Raw genomic sequence first — 22,847 nt, forward strand, 5'->3', positions numbered from 1 at the left:
CTTTACTTTCAGCCAGGCTCCATCTGACATGATGTCCCTGGTACCAAGGTCTCTTCTAAATCCTGCTTGAACTTCTGGAAATTCCCTATCTATGTAATGTTCTAGACATTTTTCAATGATCTTCAGCAGTTTTTTGCTTGCATGTCATGTAAATAATATTGTTCGATAGTTGCACATTCTGTTAGATCACCTTTCTTGGAAACATGAACAAATATGGACCAATCTATTGCCAAAGAGCTGTCCTCCAAATTTCATGACATAGACTAGTGAGTGTATCCAGGGCTGCATCTGTTAATTGAAATTAGTCATTTGGTATCCCCTTGGTTCCTGGGGCCTTATTTTTTGCCAATATCTTCAATGCAGCTTGACTTCCTCCTTCATTATCATTGGTTCCTGCTCATATGGTACTTCTTGGAATTTTTCAATGTCAGACAGTTATTTTTGGTACAGTGATTCTGTGCATTCCCACCATCTTCTTTCCATGCTTTCTGGGTTATTCTATATATTTCCCATAGCATCTTTCAATATTGTGACTCAAGGTTTGAATTTGTCACTTCTTTCCATTTAAGAAATGCAGAACAAGTTCTTCCCTGTTTATTCTCCAACTTCAGCTTTTTTGCACATTCCATTATAATATTTCACTTTGTCTTCTAAATTCCCTTTGAAATCTTCTATTGAATTCTTTTACTATGACATGTTTCCCCTTTGTGTTTTGCTTCATGAAACTGTAGTGCAATTTGGAGAATCTCTTCTGATATCCATTTCAGTATTTTCTTTCTCCTCTGCCACATGGCCACCTGCACTCTCTCTGTTGATGGAAAATCAGAATATCTTTACTAATACTTTGTGCCACAAAGCAGAAATATAAATCTATCTGGCTTAGCCCATCTCTGCACATCTGTGTCCACTAATTTTATGGACTCAGTTGGTCACTGCAAGGGAGTGTACCAACGTGTTTATCTGTTGATTCCAATCACCCACTGAACCTACCAAGAGATTCTTCTGATGGACATTTGCATGTCGAAAGCTAGTGCTCCCCCTAAATTCTCAGAATGCTATCCATGTGTCCATGCTCCACACTAGTTTCCCTCTAATAGTCCAAGTTTCCATGGCCCATTTTCCTGACCATGTGGTTAAGCCATTATCCACTGTCCATGAATCAGTAAAAATCCAAACATAGAAACTCTCACCATTGCCCAATTACTTAAACACAACTTGGAAAACAGCATGCACTTAAGCCCATTGTGAAGGTATATTCCCTCAAATAGGGTCTTGCCATCAACTGGCACAGCTTTCCACACCAGATGTTGTCCATATACTCTAGAACTGCCATCTGTGAACCAGGTAGCCCTCTGCTTATCAGTAAGAAGTTGTTTATAGGACACTATTCATCTAACAGTAGGCCCTAGCAGAGTCTCTGGAGGTTCCAGGGTAGGACAAAAGAAAAAAGAGCCTCCTTGCTTGTGAATATAGTGTATGTCTCCCTACATTCCACCAATAGCTTGTTCCTGGATGGGCAATTTCCATTTATCACATAAATGGAACTGTTTTGGGGCACCACCTTCTTTGTTAGAGTGTTTCTTTCTCATCATCCATGATATGGCATGATGGGCGTTTCAAATCTCATAAAAATCTTACGGTCTTTTGTTATGAAGAAGTCTCCACCAATGTCCAAAAGCAGATAATAATTGCCTTTCAAGTGGGATTTATCATGCAGCAGCATCAGAAAATTTATTTGTCCAGAATCCTAGTGACGGCTTCAGGGCCGCGCCTTCTTAGGTTTTTGCCATTAAGCTCCAATCTGCATAAGCATAGGTGACAGATACCTAGAAAATCATGTCTAAATGTGAATCACAAGGGCCTTGAGACAGAGAGAGACTGCTTTCTATATTTTAGCTATTACTTGCTTTTGCTCAGGTCCTTATTCAAACACGGTTTTCTTCTGAGTAACTTTATGGATGGAAGCTAATGATATTCCAATATGTGGACTATTAGTCCTCCAAAATCCAAGTAGACAAATCTTAAGTCTTGGGAATAGATAATGACAACAGCTTGATCTTGATTGCTTGTGAATGTCATGGATGACTCTTTGTCCAGGTTATTCCAAAGAATTTTACTGTTTGGGCAGGATTTTTGCTAGATTTATCAACCAGCCACTTTTGGTCATGTGGGTAACCACTGTTTACAAATAACCCCAAGCCTGTTTTTCTGGGTTTGATATTAACAAGATATCATCAATGCCATGTATAATTACACTGGCTATCTTGACTAAGTCCAAGTCTCTTCTAACCAGGTAATGTCATTAGGCAGGTAAATTCACATAATCTTGTGATAAAAACATAAAAGTAAATTGAGACCCTTCCCTTGGGAAAGCCACCCATGGTTGGCTCTTTTTTTTTTGGAGACTGGAATGCAGAAAAAAACTTTTGAAAGATGTGTCACTGAGAACCAATATCCTTTGTTCTGCTGTATTTTCTGCACTGTTAATACCATGTCTTGGATTGCTGAAACAACAGGTTGCACTACTATATTTCGTCCTTGATAGTCAACAGTTAATCTCCATGAACCATCTGACTTTTTACAGAACATACAGGCTTATTAATCAGAGAATTTGTCAGTTGAACAACCCAGCCTTAAACATGTCCTTAATCAAGCCAATTGTCACCTTATAGTGCTTCAAAATAACAACCTGAGTTGGCTCAGGCAATTGTAATGATTCCCATTTAGCATATCCTATCAACACTGGCCTCAGTGCAGACTTATAAGCCTTTTACAATATCCAGTAAAGGCAGTGCTTACCATTGTGATATAACATCTATATCAATAATGCGCTCAGGTAAAGGAGATGCAACTCTTAGTACAGTATTTGTTTATATTGTCAATTCTCATCCAGACTTTCACTCTAGCCTCATTAATTGCTGCATTTCCAAATTCCCCTAATATGATTTTAATTTCTTTCAAGATTTTGTCAATAAGCTTGGGAATTACAATACATTGGCCTCCTGTGTTCAGAAGCCCCAGTAATGTTCATTCTCCAGCCCCAGGCATTTTACCCACACGTTTGCATATGGCCTCAGGTCTCCTGGTGGGGTTAAACCAGAATACCCTGACCTTCCTGTCATATTGTATATTGATCAACTTGAGCTTCTGTTTCAAGTGATTCTGGGCGAGTTCCCTCATCATCAATTACCTCATGAATGGGATGAATAGAATGGAATTGTTTAAGTCTTGTTGATGTTAGGGGAACAGAAGGGCCTTTCATTGGTCCAGTAACCTCCTGTACTGCTGCTTTAGAATTTTGTCTCAATGCCTTCAACTTCTGCTAGATTTATCCCATTCCTGAGTAACCATCTAAAAAGCTTCACCCTACTGAGTTAAATCCTTCCCCCATAGTCTGCTCCTGCTTGCCTATGATTATCTTGATGTTCCTTGTATACATAATGCCCATAAATGAAAGTGTTTTCAATAGAACTGACAAAGCTTTATCAATTTTTGTCTTGTTCTCCAGTAGCAAAGCTACTTAAGATTGCTGTGTTTGGGAAATCCTGCCATGGCTTCTGTAAGAAGTATATTTATTGGATGAATATCATTGCCATAAAACCACTTCGGTGTCTTTGACATATGTAGAATATAAATTACTTTCTCGGGAGTATTCCATTTGTTTCTTAGGAGAGGTGAGGGGCCGTTTCCCTTAGAGAGATGAATAACCCTAATCACACCTCTAATCCACGCTATCAAACTAATCACCCCTTCTGGTATAATCTGTCCTGTGACTTTATTTTCCAGTTTCATTTGTCTCTGTTGTATAGAAAATCTTGGCTCTAATATAATTAACCCATACATTTTCCTCCATTCTGAAGCATACAGAAACAGAGATGATGACCCTAAATGTATCACTTACAATCCGTTTTAGAAATGATTCCTTAGGAAGATGTCAATAATGACCTACAAACTTACATATTACTAAGCCATTTCCCCTCATTAAAATAGTTCCTTGATTCTGCACATCTGCCTCCTGAACTATTTTTCTTTTTTTTATTACCACAAGTTGGAGAGATATTTCTGGTTGCTTCTACATGTTTTTCCTTTCTTTCCTAATAAAGCCTGATATTAAAGGGGATAACTCTGTACTGGTAGAATTTTATTCTGTTTTTATTTCACCTATCTCAGTTCCTACATCCTTTTCCTTTGCATATGCTACTACCACTGATAACAAAAAAACAAGAAATTGTAAGTTTCACTCTTTTCTTATCTTCCTGCTTTTCTACCTGTATCCAATTAACCAGCTTCTCAGGAGTTCAATCAAAGAACTTCATATACCATAAGTAAATTTTGCCTTCTATTACTGACTACATACAACACAATAGCTGTATTATTCAGCGGATATTCCTTTATCCACACAGAGCCCCAAGGTTCCTTATTCTTTCGTTGACTGCTTTTTTTCTCCAAAGACATATAAAGAATGTGGACCTTTGTCTCAAACCCCACTATCCTGACCCTAATTGTTTTCATGATTTTTCCTGCTGAGATTAATAGTAGAATGTTGTTGTTGCTGTTGATTGCCATGAGTTAAGCACATCTCATAGTGACCATGTGAACAAAAGGCCTGAAGCCTTTCTATAACTATTGTCATTTATCAAAGTTCATAGAGTTTCCAGAGGCCAGAGGCATGTTGCTTAGGAAATAAATAACACTTCTACTTCCAAAATAGCAGAATATTTATGAGAAATCTCAAGTCAGTGTAATCTCAAATGCTTAACCAGCAATATGCATCCAGAATTTCTAATACGAACATCTACCACCCATGGCTCAGTTACCCAATTCTTCTATGGCTCTTGGGTTAAGGTTCACTAGAAGGTCTCCCAGAGATTCAGATCCACCAAGGGAACTATTGACATGACTATTGGTATATGGGCTGGTTTTGAAGAAACTGGTGAGCAATGGTCCAGGATCCTGTAGATGATCACTTGTGGCACAGCTAGATGATAACAATGGGTGATACAGGCTGGTGGTATAGAGACTGGTGAGGAGCTAGAAGCTAATCCCAGGTGAGCAAGTTTTCCTAAACGAAAAAGTAGGATGATTGTATCCCATCCTACTGCACTCTTCTTAATACAATAATTAATTTAGCACAAAATAAATGGTTTATCATAGACTAGAGAAGACATCTGAATGATAGACCTTAGACATCCAGATCTGAAAGTTGCACATGAATAGCTTTGAATGAATAAAGAAGATCAAAAAAGAATGAACACATTTTAATTATGGGTTTGGTGAAGATTATTGAAAATGCCCTGAATTTCCCAAAGAACAAACAAATCTATCTTGAATTAAATGCAACCAGATTGCTCCTTATAATAAGGACATCATCTCACGTACTTTAGACGTATTTTCACAAGGAACCAATCCTATGAGAAAGCTGTCACACTGGGAAAGGTAGAGTATTAGCAAAAGAGAAAAAATAACTTAAATGCGATAGATTCACTCAGTGACTGTCATGAGGGACTTGAGCATAAAGAGGATTGTGTAAGATAGACGAAGCTCAGATTTGTTGTTCTTAGCATCTCTATGAGTCATAGTTGACTTGAGGACAGCAGTCAAGAAATCAAAAGAAGTGTCATTGGGAAAATCTGCTGTCAAGGATCTCTCCAAAGTGTTAAAGAGAAATGATGTAAGTCTAGAGACTAAAGTCCACGTAATCCAGGCCATGGTCTTCTCAATTGCTTGCTATGTATCTGAGAGCAAGAAAATGACTAAGGATGACAAAAGAAGATTTAATGTCTTTGAGGTGTGCTGCTGAGCAAAGTATTAAACATATCATTGACTATCAAGAGAACAAATACATCTTTCATTGGAGAAGCTGAACCAGTTTGTTCCTTTGAGGCAAGAATTTTGAAGCTCTAGCTCACTTACTTTGGGCATGTCACAAGGAGGTACCAGTCTTTGAAGAAGGATATAATTGGAAGGAAAAAAGGATCAGCACAGAATAGGAAGATCTTGGATGAGATGGATTGTCACAGTGACTGTAGCAAGGAATCACTGTTTCAGAGATGATAAGATTGTTAGAGCCATTGTTCATAGGGTGGTGATGTATTGTAGTCGACTTGATGCACATAACAGCAACAGAAATAATGTTTGTTGTTGTTGTTATGTGCCATTGAGTTGCTTGGAACTCATAGCGACCCTATGTACAACAGCACTAAACCCTTCTCTATCTTTTGTCAATGACACTGCCTCCAACACACTCATCCTGATTACCCCAGTCCCTGAATCAATCCACCTCATAAAGGGTCTTCCCCTCCTGCGCTGTCCCTCCACCCTACGAAGAAGGATGCCCCTCTCCAGGGACCAGTCTCTCCTTACAAAGGAGAGTCCAAAGTATGTCAGACGAAGCCCCAGAATCCTTGCCTCCAAGGAGCAGCCTGGTTTAACCCTCTCTAGGATGAATCTGTGTGTTTTCTTGGAAGTCCATGGGACACTCAATACTTTTCTCTAGCACCACAGATCAAAGGTATCAATTCTCCTTCTATCCTCCCTAGTCATTGTCCAACTCTGTGATGCATAACAAGTGATAGCAAAGAGCATATCTTGTATCAGATGCACCTTTGTCTCCAGAGTGACACCGTTGCTTTTCAGTACTTTGGAGAGGTCTCTAAAAGCAGACTTTCCCTTCACAATGCGTCTTTTAATTTCCTTGCTGCTGGTGACAAGAGTGTTGGCTGTGTAGCCAAGCAAAGTAAAGTTGTTAACAATCTCAATCTCTTCACCATCCATCCTGATGCTGCCAATTGATCCAGTGGTGAGAATCTTTGTCTTTTTAACATTGATGGTGATCTGTCCTCATTAATGTAAGAAAGATCATATTCTTATAGAATTATATCCAAAGTGATATATTGGAGCTAGGATTAAAATAGCATATTTTGAAAGTGCAATATACAATCCCTAAAAGTATCTATTGTATTCTCCTCTACATTTAGCGTAAGTCAGATAGTTTAGTATAAGTCAGTTTTTTAAAAACTCATTCACTAAAATAACAATGACTTTATGAACAATAAAAGTAGTCATAAATGAACATTCACAATGTGGTGATTTGGTATTAGCCTGAAGTTGGCTTTTTTAGCCATTACCTTCACCCCTCTGGTCTCCAGCTACTTTAACCACAGACACATAGTCTTGATAATCATCAATAGCTGTGGGACTCAGACAAGAGAAAGAGAATGCTTCTCACACTGAATAGCAAGACTTGAAGGAGATTAAAGCAAGACTGGTCAAAGTGAGACCCTGGTCAGAGAGAAACCCTGGGTAGGGTTGAGAAGCTGGTGATGGTTGTGGTGAGACTGTGGAATTGCTATGGAGAAATGGTGGCAAGGTGTGGCCTGTGGTTTCTTGATATCTTTTTTGCCCATAGTTAAAGGGTTTTGTAGATCCTTGAAGGAGAAGCTGACTTTTAACTCCCCTGAGGAAAACCTTACTGGATCATTGAGGAAACCAGAGACTCCTTACATTTATTTTGCTAAACTGAAACCAAGACTTTCACTAATTAACGAATTGGGTTTTGCTGTTAATCTGGTTTGGGACTGCTGAACAAAACCTAAATGTATTGTGAGAACGTCTTTGCTTCACCAACTTTCCAACTTAGGTCTTTAATAAACGCCATTAGTAGTACCACAGTTGTGAGTGAAGTCTGTGAATTAACAACAAATAAATGAACCTCTTGCTACTGGCACGGCTCTAGAGATACCATGGGGCTGAACGATGTTTCTTTTAGCTGCTTTCTGCTCACACGTGAGGTTCAGGGCTACTCTCACACCTTCTGACCCTTTTAGAAAGACATTCATGGTCTTATGCCCTCATGTTCTGTTTTCTGCTCTCTAGACACATAAGCCATATTCTGAGTGTCCATCTTGAGATCAAAATTTCATTTTTAAAGAAATTTTCACATTTCTACCTTGATACTAAAGAAATGGATGTACAAGTAGACTTTATAAAACAAATTTCCTAAGAAATCATACCAAAATATCCTTACCTCTTTTCTGACTGAATTTTGGGTAGTTTTTCCTTGGTCTGTTTTGTGGTTATGTTGGGGAAGTTCTGCTGCTAGTGAAGAAATCAGTCTCTATTTCTGTCCTATTTTGACCATAACAAAATGCAGTGCACTTGAGCTGTTTTCAACATTCTGCTTTGAAAAGTATTCTAGGAAGAAATCATCTCTTTGAGCTGTCCTTATTGTTAGATGCCCTCAAACTGAATCCATCCATAGTGAACTCTTAGTAACTCTAAACAACTGATCAAAACACAACCTATTCCTGCACCATACTTACAAACTGTACTATGCGTAAGCACATAATTTCAATTTCTGTGTCACTCTATTTCTTTGAGGTTTTATGTTTTTTTCATGGATACTCCCCTTTTCCATTATTATACATTTTCCAAAGGGCTAGTTCTTCCCAAAAGATGTGATTTAAAGGTTACCATTTTTGTCTCCAACAGTGAGCAGCTATTGAGAATTTCCATGTACAGAACAGAATACTAAAGGAGATAATTGTGAATATGCTAAGTAAATAAAATATCCTTATTGCCTGACTCTTAAATAAATTAACTTCAAGTAAGGAAGAGTGATAATCATATAAATAATAAAAGGGAGTAAACATAAATAGGTGTGTAGGAAAGTGAGAGTCATAATTGAATGTAAAAATAATAATCATCCTTTTAGATTACAAATTGGAAGCCTGGGTTTCTTTTGAATCTCATAACAACTTTGTTTGATAAAAGTTAATGACCACCAGTAGGCTTTGAATTCATCCTTGTTCATGAAAACTTCATGTGTGTCAGTTTCTTTCTATTTTTAATTGCCAGGATTCTATGTGAGGTTGTTTTGCTGGAGTCAAATATCCAAACTTTTAGTTAACAATCAAACAGAACAATCAATTGTACCAACCGTAGAACAAAAATTCTTTGCCACTGAATTGATTCCCACCCAAAGTGACGCTATAAGACAGAACAGAAATGCCCCAAAGAATTTCAAATACTTCCAGGAAGCCACCTGTCATCGTATTTCTGCCACAGAGAAACAGGGATTTAAATCCTTAACCTTTTGGTTTGCGGCTGAGCATTAAATCATTGGACCATAAGGGCTCCTGTGTACAGTGAAGAAACTCTTCATAAGAGTAACTTCTCTGAAATCTAGAATGATCAACTTAGTCAGAGGAGACCCCAGGGATGTAGGTAATGCATCTTTGAAATCTCCAATTTGACAAACAAATTGAGTACTATTCCATACCATAAAATTCCATTCCATAAAATCTCTTCCTCCTTTACTCTCAATCATCATACCCTAAAGTTGCTGATAACTTTGCCAAAGTTCTTCACAGACTTCTTCCACTCATACCCATGATATTGATTCATACGAGACATACGAGCATTTAGTAGATGTCTATGGAGGAGAAATATGAAGTTGTGATATTTGGAGTAATTCGTAATTTTGTTGGAAGGACTCTGCTAATGAATGATAATGTTGATTTTGAACCACAATGAATTATATATGCAAAGTGACAGCTAGTTTGGTGTTCTCACTCTAGGTTATAACCAGATGTAAAAAGGCAACTCAAGCTTTGAGAACTTTGTCAGAAACACTGCCTTTTGAATTGATTTTACAATTCTTACCTCCTAAGGGTATTTAGGATTAGTAGAGTCTCCACACGAGTTTTCTCTCTATTGGGAAATACTAAATTATTTGACTGCAGGGATTTAAGCCTTCAGGTTCCTGAGCACTGACGTCCTGACACTTGAAAGTCAGAGCCCAAAGGGAGAGAAATGTGGAGAGAAGCTTTCCCTTTTCCCTACCTGGAGGAAGGACAAGATGTTTCCGTGTCAGTGTATGTATAGATACTGACTTTTTTTTTTTTAAGTTTCCCTATCTTAACAAATAAAAAAAATCTTTCCTGTGGACCAGGAAGAAAAGATAAAATAATTATCAGAAGTTAAATTCTGACTATAGTGGGATATTTTTTTTTAAATTTAGGTTGTTTATTTTTCATTATATTAAAGTTACTTAGGTGATTGTCAGAGTGTAACTGAAATGTGTGAGAACATTGTTTGCCTAGATAGGTCATTTAAAGTTTCACTGGCTAAACGGTTTCTCATTTAAAAAACAACCCCCCCAAATCCCATCAAAAGGCTGTTATCTAAGTCACATTAAACCATATATTACTAATTAGTTAAATGTGACTTAAACAACAGTTTTTTGTCAGCAGCTATTGTAGGGTACAAAGAATAAAAATCTTGAATTTCAGAACAAATTTCTAATGGTTCATTGACTTTGTCTCACCATGGAAGAATCATTTAACCTCCTAGTGTCAGTTTACCCATCTGTGAAATGAAAAGGATAATATTTCTTATGGGAATGTTTTGAAAATTATTTAGCAAATATAGTGAATGGCATTGTTGTAAGTCTCAGGGTTATTTCTCCATTTCTTAAAGAAGCAGGCTATATTATTCATGTACCAGTTGAGAGTGAAGATTCTATCTGTTTTGAATTATGTATATTTATTAGCAGTTGTGTGCTTTGCATTATTTCAAGAACCCCCTGCCTAGCCCCCACAGGTGACTCAAATTATGCATTAGGTCAATACCAGGGAAATGAATCAAGCAAACTACGAAAATCATTCTAAACTTCCTTCTTATGAGCTGCTAATCTGATATTTCTAGTAATTATTCCTGCTTTCTGTTTCAGCTCCTGTTTTTTTCTTATGTGGTTTTTCGCCTCACCTCACTTCACAAGATTGATAGTTCTCCATGTTTTCCCTGCTAGAGGTCACCTCTGAGCTGAAGGCAAAACACATCCCACTCTGGCTCCTGTTGACTTTCAAGTCAACTATCAAAGAATTTATTCCAGACATCTCCTAACCTCAATTTAAAAACTCCACCCTAAAGATTATAGGGAGATATCCTGGGGAGTTGCCATAGTGACTTTAAGAGGTTGGCTTGGAAGAGACAAAGCTCCTGATATCAGATTCTTCATACTTGATAGGTTTAATTATATAATGTGGTCATGAACCTCTGTGCTTGTGTCATTGAGATCTGGAAAGAAATTTTCCCCTTCAGGCCCTTCTGTCTCTTATGATGCCAATCAACAGGCTTCTTGGTAATAAGATTCTTTAAGCCAATAGCTCTAGCATAACCTCAAGTGGTGCTTGCAGTAATGATAGAATCATTGCAAAACTAAAGAAGAAAAGGGAAATATATTCCTTGGGTGTGATTAAGTCATAATAATATTCTTGCATATGTAAATTAGCCATGACTTAATGAACTACCTGCTCACATATTTTAACCTGGATCAAGCAAACTGAATTTTTACTCATGCTGATCGTTCTTGCTAGACAAGACAGAGCCCATCTCCAGATCATTTTGCAAAAGTGAAATCCATATTATTAAATTTCTCTGTGCATGAATTTTGGTTTTAACTATTAAAAGTGGACTTATTAATTGACGTTGCTACATGAATTACTTTAATAAATTAGTATTGCACTTGGAGAGATAGAAAGCTTGATTAGGTACTCATGACACCGAAATTGACAGGGGTCATTAAAAATATATTCTTTTTCTAATCAAAAAGAAATAAAAAGAATTTATTAGAGAAAATCAGGAAATTAAAAATAAGACAAAGGATTATTATGTGAACTCAGACTAATCACTTCATGATTTTGATGAACATTCCATCACATGAAAACGTTTTTGAAGAATACACACATTGTTTTTCCAACATGTTTTTTAGTTGTAAAAAAAAAACCCAAAAAACCAAAACCCACAAAAACAATAAAAACTCCACACATCTACAACAACCAAGGCAAAATTATATTTTTTATTATTATTCAAATTACCTTTTTTAGAAATCTAACGTTAAAGAATCCATATTTCACAGACTGCTTTATATTTTTTTTCTGTACTGCTTTAAAATAGTATTGACACGTTCAATTCATTTAAAATGATTTTAGAGTCTTATCTTCAAAGGCGACCCAGACAAGTAGTATCTGTAATTAGTGCAAGGTCAAATGAAAGTAATGATTATCATGTTACAATCTGAATATAAATCTTTATGTGTGGCTAGAAGGGAGAAATAAAAGCTCCTTGGAACTTTTGAGAGAAGTACAGAGACATTCAAATGGTATATCGGGGTGCTGTCCTCTGGATTTGGATTCACAATTATTTTTTAATTACTTTCTAATTCATAGTTCAATTATGATTGTTTGGTTGGTTTAGCAAATATTTTTGTGTCTGTGAAAATATAAGTCCAATGTAGAATAGAAGTATCATGAGTACTAATCATTTTATAACTTTTATTTAATCAATTTTTTCCTTAATCCCCTTATAGGCAGCCAAGGGCAGTTTCCACTGACACAGAATGTAACAGTTGTTGAAGGTGGAACTGCAATTTTGACCTGCAGAGTTGATCAAAATGATAACACCTCCCTCCAGTGGTCAAATCCAGCTCAACAGACCCTGTACTTCGACGACAAGAAAGGTGAATATATTTTCTTGCCAATGCTCTAATCATATTCTGAAATATCCTAATTATAATGAATTTCTTTTTCTGAGATGAGTCAAATTATTCCTTTTGATTAGCAAACAGCTTTTGCTTGTGTTTAAACATGTTAAATATTAAATACTTTGTTTTGCAAGTCATAAACACTAAAGATAACCTATGTCAACTTCTTAATAAAGAGTTGTAATTCTGTTTTTCAAAAGAATTTTTCCCTTCTCTTAGGAATCATCTTCTTTATAGCCATCTTGTTATGTGCAGTCAAGTCACTTGCAACTCATGGTGACTCTATGTTAAAAAACACGGAAATCTTCTCTATACTGTGCCAACTTTACTGCCTCTGACATACCTGATCTCATTATCTTTGTCACTGTATCAGTCCATCTCATCGATGGTCTCCCTATCTTTCTCCATCCTTCCACCCTTCCAAGAATGATGTCGCTCTCTGAGGACCAGTCCCTCTTTGCAAAATGCCCAAAGTATGTCAGAGAAAGCCACATAATCCTTGCCTCCAAGGAGCAGTCTGGCTTCACCCTCTCTAGGATGAACCTGTCTGTATGCTTTCCTTTTTTGTAAATGGTTTGTGTATAGATTGAGTGATCTTTTTTCCTTATTATTGGTAATACAATATATTATTTTTATTAGCTTTACTAATAAAATAGATTTTGGAGGTGCACTAACGTTTTGGATAGTTTAATATTTTGTTTTTAATTGAGTTTGACAATAAGAATTATAGAGAGGAGTCCTATAATAATATTGATGCTAGGTGTTACTGAGTGAATAACAGAAACTTTCCAAAAGAAATTTAAACAAGTGCTAAATTTACTAGAAATTGAGTTGGACTTCACGTATTAATTTGGACTTTTAATTGAATAGTACATAGGGTTTTATTAGACTTCTTTTAGGGTTTTATTAGAGCGTTTTTAAAAGGAGGTTCATATCATATAATTAAAGCCAAAAGCTGAAAATGTACACTATTTCAAAGTATTTACCCATTGTTTACATATGGAGATGAAAATCAATGTCCAAATGGTATTGAACTACTGAATTATTGTTCTATAGAAATGAAAATATTATAAAGACTCTTCACTGTCATAAATTGGTTGAGACTCTTAGTGATTGTCCCTCTTTTGGATTTATGCTTCTGTAAATAAATCCCAAGGGGAGTATATTGCCCATTCTTACTCTAGTGGCTACTGATAGATTGGAACCACCAAAGAGGCAAGACCTTTTGGTTGGTAAAAATATGCACTACAGACTATAACATATAACTATCAGTGTAATTATAAGCTATTCAACATGATCTTAATGCCTGGGTTTCTTATGAATATGTATAGAATGCAATAAAATTATTTTAAATAAGTCTCATATTTATAATGAAAAGATAGATCAAAACACCATTTAATCTCCTCATACCACTTAAATATAAATTTATTATATTATGTACAGTTATCTAATTTATTCTATATATACACTAGACTGTAAATACAGTCAGATATTCTAAAAGATTTAAAATATAATGAAAAATTGATCAAATATGTGTACATTCATTTGATAAATATTTGAGGTCTCTGTTGTACCAGGAAGGAGTTTTATTGCCTTAGTGGTTAAAGCCTCAACTACTACGTAAAAGGTTGATAGTTAGAACCCACCAGCTGCTTGGAAGGAGAAAGATGTGGCCGTCTGTTCTCATTAAGTTTTAATATCTTAAAAATCCCATAGGGCAATTTTACTCTGTGTGATAGGGTCACTAAGAGGCAGAATAGACTGGATGGAAGTGGATTGGGTTTTGTCAAGTTGTACTAGGTATTAAAAGCACACAGAAAAAGTTCCAAGACATAAAGACTAGCAATAAACAAACATACAAACAAAACACATTGTAGAATACATTAACAGAGGACAAATAATATGTAGAAATAGGAATTAAACAAGAAGGGTTTAGAATCCTTGTCATTTCTGTACTGCTTTATTATTTATAAAAAGATTTTATTTACATTGGTTTATTTTGTTGTCTTTGAGACAACTAGAGTAGATATCATTAATGGACACATTTACATGTGAACATATGGGAGGGAGCTGATAAAGGTCTCATGACAGAGATGGAGACCAGACATAAAGCTAAAACTATGGCTCTGTTAATGTTCTGATTAGAGTCTTTAGTGTATAATCATTCATGTTTAACAAGGACCTCTGACTGTAAAGTTTTGTTATTTTATTAGTTGGTTTTGTCCTTTAAAGATGTTTTAAATAGTTTGAAAATGAATTCTAAAATATTCATCTGCTAAGCACTGTATTAAATCATTGATATAATTTGTATCTATGACCTCTTTTAATGGATGATATTGATTACTTAATGTTCTTGATTTATTGTCAAACAAATGCACATATAATTTGATCACTCTTTTATGTTAGTTAATGCTTTTGAGCATCTACCCCATTGTAAGAAATTTAACCATAGTTCATAAGATTATGAAGTGACTGCAACGAGAAATGACTTAAGATTGAAAATTAATTCTTAAGCCTTTTTATAAAGGATATTATTCTAGGGTAAAAAACAAATTTTGTGAGTTAATTAACTGCTTTAAAATTTCTCAAATGTAAAACATGAAAACTTCTTCCTGGTTTTAACAACTCTTATTACTATTATAAAGCATGTCCAAGTTTTAATCATTCCAATGTTATAGAGGCCTTATGCTTTGTTTTTAAATTACTGGTGCTTTTGTGATAAAAATGTCATTGGAAAGAAAATGTATCAATGCTAAAAACAAAATTCAGACACAGATATTTAATAATATTTTGCTTTAATAGTAATGTAGTACAATTATTATACACACACACGTATTTAGATGCCATTCACTGGCATAATCCAAAGGGCCTGATACTGCTAACCTCTCTAAGAACTGTGTACCACATGAGGTGCAGACAGCTTGGGAAATCCCATAGAGGTTTAGCTGTGATTCAGAAATTATTTTATCATAATAATTTTTATTCAGGACAAGTATATCAGTAAAAAAAGTACAAAGGCCATGTGGACATGGCCATATCTGACTTTTTCTGACTTTACAAAAGGGAACTATCCCCATCAACAGTTCCAATAACACAAAACCAATTCCCATGAGGTCAGCCATGTCCCTCACATGCCCATACCTCTTTCTACTCAACATTAAATTTACCGCTTTACTGGGTTCAAAGTGCAATGGGCTAGCTAACAGATCACTCACATAGAACCATATTGAGAAAGTAAAAAGGCTAGTAATAATTCAGGTTAATAAGACACCATGGTCAGGACAGCTTTTGAAATGTGCTCTCAGGCACCTCAGCATTGAACCTTTGAGACTTTAGGGCATGTTACAAAATTCTAAGCCCTACCAAGATTGGCTCTCCACACTCTTCCCTCCAATGCCACACCAGGTGTCTAACAAACTTGGGCAAAGTCTCGAAGCCTAACTCTGATTCTGTGTGTGTAGAGTAGCAGTCAACTCTGTGTTATGTGGGTTCTCTGGTTCTCTGCGATGGCTTCCTATGGCTGTTGCTTCTGTAGGCCCTCTTAGTCTGTCTGGTGCAATAATATCAGGATCTGAAGAGGCACTAGATTCTCTTACTTGGTCTTTTCCTGGCAGGGAGGATCTTTCTCTTCTGTGCTAGATCTGCTCAATTTATTGGCGAAATTAGACATTCCTTTTGTGGATTGGTGAGAATAACCAGGCTCCTTGTGGACTGGTGAGCCTAGACTATCCCCTTGTGAAATGTGCCCTATTCACATATTCCTAATCATCTACATGGCAAAGTTAAATTCAATGACTAGGAAGGAAAGTAATTTTGAATTACAAACTCCACAGTATCCAAACATAAGACATTACCTTTTAAAGAAATTTTCTCATTCTCAATGATAAAATAGAAAACAAAAGCAAAATGAAGTATTTTGGGAACATTGTGTTTTTAGGGATATCAAAGAAATAGTTTCAGTGTTTAATTTGTAAATTTGATTATACATAAATATTAAAAAATATATAAAATACATTAATTAATAAATCTACTTTTCTCTTTTGCTTTTAATGAAACAATCTGGTTTAATGCTCTTTTTTACTATATTTTGAATACTGATGTATAATACATCAATGAAAAAATTATCTCATACATAATTATATATTTTTATAATAGACTGTTATTTTTTAAATTCTTTCATCCTACAGGTGTACAATCATGATCTCTACTATAAATAACCACTTATTGTACTACTTTTAATATAATTTTTAAAAGTCATGGTTACAGTGGCATCTGCACTTCTGAGGTCTAATCTCCAGGCACAGAAACAAAAATCTATAGTAAATGTCTTTTTTGTTCCTGTTCTTGTCACTCTTTGAGCTGTTCTCTTTGCAGTATTTAATGCTATGACTTGAGGTACTTCAAGCTAGTATGTGTTCTTTTTAGAAAATAGAATATATCCAAGAAGTAGAAATTTAGAAGAACTTGAAAATGAAGCAACTCTCTCTATAATGAGGATTAATTATGGGCAAAAATATCATGCAGTGTTTAGGGTATATAAAATATATTCCTACATGTTCACACTATTACAAAGCACCAACATATATGTGCTCATGCTGTTTAATTGTTGAAATATGCACTTTATTTCCTTATCCTTTCTCAATTTATGTCACAGCTTTAAATGCCATTGAAAATGTCTACCTTTTTTGTGTTGCTAATAAGACAAACTTTTGTCATATAACATAATACTCTTTCTTGTAATCATAAATATTGGTGACAGTAAAATAATGGAAAAATATTTAATTCTTTCATGAATAAAAACGTCCCTTTGTGGCACATATAGTTTTCATGTGGCTTTTAATGACTAAGAAAATGATAATACCAAGGAAAAAGTCCTGGTGATCTTTCTCCATAAATATTATATCCAAGCAGTAGACTTATTCTGAGCCAAAAATGTATAAAATTATTCAGAGCCTAAGTAAAAAAATTCTGTAAGCACTATAAATAAAATATTGTAAATGTAAGTAAGAATAACTCATAACTGACAGGCAAACAGACCCTGTCCTGAAGAACAAGAGAGGGAAAAAAACATGTCTTGGCTCTAGCAGCTCTGGAAGATGCTAGCTAATGTTGATGATATTACCTGACTTTTCTAATTTTTGTCTCAAATTAAATTGCAAGTACTTCTTGGTTCTGTTGTTGTTGTTGTTGCTGGGTATAACCAAGTCAGAATTCATCTCATCCTCCTGTGAATTTTCAGAGGAAGAACTTGCTCATTTTTCTCTCTCAAAGCAGCTTTACATTCCTTTACTTTACTTTGGCAGCTCAATTCCTTACTATTAAACCAGCCTTAGCTCCATAGTAAAATCAACTGGGAAAGTTTAGAAATTTTCAGGAGTGTAGTTATCAAGATGTTTTAACTACCTTTTGGATAAGTTTAAATCCACTAGTGACTCTGCAATATAAAGGCAAAAGATCTCCTTCCACGTTATTTACAGTCTTCAAATATTCACTGAAGGATCATCTATGAGATGATTCCAACTGGACGGCAATAAGAGAAAGTTATAGTGAAAACTCAGTAGTTGTCTCTGACTAGAAATACCATGTCAAATTCCCAGAATCATCCAGAATTTCTACAGATGGAGTTATTACTACAAGAAATAAAACACCAATATTGTGTTTCTTCATTTTCAGTATTTTTTATGATTTATATTTATGTTTGTCTATATTTATCTATATCTGTAAATTTATATGTAACTTTTTCCAACCCCAGAGACAAGTAAATACTATATTTTTGAAGATTTTTTTAAAAAAGGTATTTGAAGTTGAGGACCTCTGAGATAAAGCCAGTTTTCAGTTCTCACATGAATTCTGTATCCTTAAACTCAGATATCTGTGCTAATAGAAATTTTTGATGAGAGAGCAACGGATGAAGAGAAGGAGGGAGACAGCAAAGTGTCTCTGAAAAATAGAACAAGGGTTGCTCGCTGGCATTGGTGCTGAGACCAAACTCTCCAAGAGGTATATTTGGTAGCCTTGTTTGCTACTTGGAGATTCAGGCCTCTGAGGGATTTTGGCTATGAGAGTGGACAAAGAGATCGAGATGATAGCTCATGAGTATTATGTGCAAAAGTGTTATTTGTTTATTTGGAATAAGTAGTTGAGGGAAAGCAGTTGATGGTCAAGAATTAAGTTGATGCCTTTATCCTAGGTCTTTTCGTCAAAAAAGGTCAATAGGGAGGTCTTCACAAGGGACATAGATATTACATGGAAAAAAATGACCAATGTGAAACTAATGTTATCTTTATCATTCTGGTAAAATAAAGAGGAATATAGCTATTTCTGATTATAAACTCATACTACTTTTTCATATGTTAATATAAGAAACATTTTTGCATAAACACTTTCAAGGGTTCCATTATCCCCATTCTTCTCAATGATAACCACAATTTGTTATGATCCTCACAGTCAATGTCTTTGCATAGCTGATAAAACATACGTAAATAGCCTACTAGTACTCTCTGCTTTCAGCAAAACTCCATCTGGCATCGGCAAAGATATCCCTAGTATCATGACCACTTCTAAAATCAGATTGTTTTTCTGACCTTTCTCTGTCAATGTCCTATTTTAGTCAATTTTTGTATAATTTTCTGAAAGATTTTGCTTGTATATGATATAAATGATATTGTTCAACAATTTCTACATTCTATGGGGATAAATATGGATCTCTGTCAGTGAGTTGGACAGGTAACAGTTATCGAGATCTTTTTCAGCAAAACCTAGTGAGAACATCCAGGGCTGCATCTGTTTCTTGAAATATCTTCATTTGCATTCCATTAATTCTTGGGCCTTAATTTTTGCCAATTCTGCCTGCAGCTTAAACTTCTTCCTTTATTACTATTGGTTCTTGATTATATGCTACTTCATGAAATGATTCTGTGTCAGCCATTTTTTAAAATTTTTTTGTACAATGATTCTGTGTATTCTTTATGTCTTCTTTTGATGCTTCCTAAATCAATCTAGATTTTGCCCGTAGCATCTATCAATATTGTAACTCAAGGTTTGAATTTGCTTTTCAATTCCTTCAACTTGATAAATTCAAAGCAAGTTCTTTTCTTTTGATTTTCTGACCTCTGAACATTTTGTTATAATACTTTCCTTTGTCTTCATGAGCTGCCATCTGATATCTTCTGTTCAGTGTTTTAACCATCATTTATTCTCTTTCTTTTGGCTTCTCAGTGTTCTAGTTCAATAAACAAAATTTCTTGTTACATTCATTTTGTCTATACAGCATCTCTTCTGATGTCTACTTGGATTATACTCAGACCAAGAAGCTAGTATCTAAACAGAGCAAGGAAGCACTGCATGGTACGGAATAAAGAAAGTCATGAATCAGGGATTTTTTGTTTCTCCATACCTTTCAATCTATATGTATACTGAACAGATCATTTGACAGGCTGGACTTTATGAAGAAGAATGTGACATCAGGATTGGAAGAAGACTTATCGACAATCTACATTATGCAGATGACATGGCCTTGCTTGCTGTAGATAAGGAAGAGTTGAAGTACTCACTTAAAAAGGTGTAGGGCTGTAGCCTTCAATATAGATTGAATCTCAACATCAATAAAGCAAAAATTCTCATCAACAGGCCAATAAGCTGTATCATGAAATATGGAGAAAAGATTGAAGTTGTTAACAATTTCACCTGATCAGATCCACAAACAACAATTTTGGCATCAAAAGTCATTCAATCAAAAGACATATTACATTTGGAAAATCTGTCAAGGACCTCTTCAGACTGCTGAGAGCAACAATGTCAGTCTAAAAGAGAGAGTTGGACCAATGATTAAGGATGGCAGGAAGAACTTTTGCCTTGAGTTGTGGTCCTGGAGAAGAGTATTAAATATATCATAGACCATTAAGAGCATAAATAGGTCTCTCATTGAAAGGGTGAAACAAGGTTGCTCCTTTGAAGCAAGAATTTTCAAACTCTAACTCACTTACTTTGGACATGTTTTTAGGAGGAGACTGTCTTTAGGAATGACATGATGTTTAGAAGGATAGAAAGTCAGAACAAGATAGGAAGAAACTAGATTACATAGATTGACATATTGACTGTGGCAATGATTCAGGGGTGTCAGAAATATTGAGGTTGACTAAGGATAGAACAGGGTTCTGAGAACAATGTTTCTAGGGTCTCCATGATTCATGATTGGCTTGACAACACCTAACAATGCAAGAATACAAGAAATGTTGTTAGATGCTATTGAGTTGGTTCCAAACCATAATAATCATATGGAAAATAGAACAAAACATTGCCTGGACCTACAGCATTCTGAATATACAATCACTTTTTTTTTCCTGTTTTTTTGGTTGGGTTTTTGTTTGTTTGTTTGTTTATTTTTTTAAGACTTATTGAAGCAGGGAGCTCTAGTGGCTTGATTGATAAGGAATTGAACTACCAACCTAAAGACATGTGGTTCTATTCACTAGCTCCTACCCAAGAGAAATATGAACAATCTTCTCCCATGCTATTTATGGTCTCTGGAGAGTCAGTTATGAATGGGACTTTTGACTTGACAGCACATGGAGTCATTTTGTTGAGATTCTTATTTAATCTACTTTAGAAGTAAATATGTCCTTAGCTAGGACTGGTTTCTCTTAGTACATGTTCAAAGTATAAGAGACAATATTGTTACAATTGCTTCTACAGAAAATTCTGACTTCACTTCTTCCAAAATGGTCTTGTTCATTCTTCAGAAATTGGGAAAGGAATATGCCAGGGATGTGCCCTGTCTCCATACCTTTTCAACCTGTATGCAGAACAGATTAACCAGGAGGCTGGGCTATATGAGGAAAAATGTGGGGTCAAGATTGGTGGAAGATCTATCAACAATCTGCATTATGCAGATGACACAACCCTGCTTGCTGAAACTGAGGAGGACCTGAAGTGCTTGCTGCAAAGGGTCAAGGACAGCAGCCTTCAGTATGGATTGAGGCTCAATGTCAAGAAGACAAAGATTCTTACCACTGGACCAATTGGCAGCATCAGGATGGATGGTGAAGAGATTGAGATTGTTAACAACTTTAGTCTGCTTGGCTCCATGGTCAACACTCTTGGTGCCAGTAGCCAGGAAATTAAAAGGCGCATTGCCATGGGAAAGTCTGCTGTTAGGGACCTCTCTAAAGTAGTAAAGTAGTGAAGAGCAATGGTGTCTCTCTGGAGACTGAGGTGCGTCTGATACAGGCCATGGTCTTCGCAATCACTTGTTATGCATCAGAGAGTTGGACAATGACTAAGGAGGACAGAAGGAGAATTGATGCCTTTGAGCTGTGGTGCTGGGGAAGAGTATTGAGAATATGATGGACTGCTAAGAAAACAAACAGATTCATCCTGGAAAGGGTTAAACCAGGTGGCTCCTTGGAGGCAAGGATCCTGAGGCTCCGTCTAACATACTTTGGACATGTTGTAAGAAGGGACCATTACTTAGAGAGGGACATTATGCTTGGTACAGTGGAAGGACAGCACAGGAGGGGAAGCCCCTCTATGAGGTGGATTGATTGAGTGATTGGGGTAATTGGGATTGGAGTGTCTGTGACAGTGCAATTGGCACAGTACAGAGCAGAGTTTAAGGATGTTGTACATAGGGTTGCTATAAGTCGCAAGTGACTCGACACACATAACAACAATTGATATTGTCAATAGCTTAATTAAAGGCACCATTTCTTCTTCAGTCTTCATAATTACTTGTCCAGCTCATGTGGTATTAATGTTTGGTACTGTCCCATCAGTTCTGGCTCTCTAACAATCTTTTGTTCAAAGAATGATCCGTTGCCATGTCCTGTTGATTCAAGCCCATAGTTTTATGTGAGACAGGTGTGATTTCTTTTCAAAACAATACATTTGCTTTTTAACACTTTAAAAAGGTCTTTGGTGGTAGATTGTCTAAATGTCAATTTTTTTTTCCTTTTTGATACTGTACAGATGGCTGAATTTGACCTCTAAACTCTGCAAAAGGGTATAGTCTTGATCAACAACATGAACAGTACAAAACTAATTGCCACCAGGTCATATATATCCTCACACTTCTACAACTCTTTGTACTAATCTGTAATACCAATCCTACTGTTTTACTGGGTCTTAAATCCATCGCAGTAGCTCACTGACCACAGAGAACACTCAAGATTATGAAGCTTATTAGGGAAGTTGGCAGAATATAATTTTTTAGGATCTTAGAGAATAGGTTTATTGACAGTAATTTCATAAATATTTTAAAGAAAAATTTCCAAACATAAAAAGTTTAAAATATGTTCTCACTGGC

General features: G+C 35.8%; 1 protein-coding gene across 1 annotated transcript in view; it reads left to right on the forward strand.

The window, feature by feature from the left end:
* CADM2 (cell adhesion molecule 2) overlaps positions 1-22,847 on the forward strand; it is a gene marked incomplete at its 5' end in the record, with an annotated part of 504,333 nt that overhangs the window by 116,933 nt on the left and 364,553 nt on the right. Inside the window, one exon of the mRNA XM_006884441.1 lies at positions 12,371-12,520. Coding sequence (XP_006884503.1) covers positions 12,371-12,520 — 150 coding nt within the window. The remainder of the gene's footprint in view (positions 1-12,370; positions 12,521-22,847) is intronic.

This window comes from Elephantulus edwardii, unplaced genomic scaffold, assembly GCF_000299155.1.
Source record: "Elephantulus edwardii isolate Elephantulus edwardi_28Jun2011 unplaced genomic scaffold, EleEdw1.0 scaffold00034, whole genome shotgun sequence".
Lineage (NCBI taxonomy): Eukaryota > Metazoa > Chordata > Mammalia > Macroscelidea > Macroscelididae > Elephantulus > Elephantulus edwardii.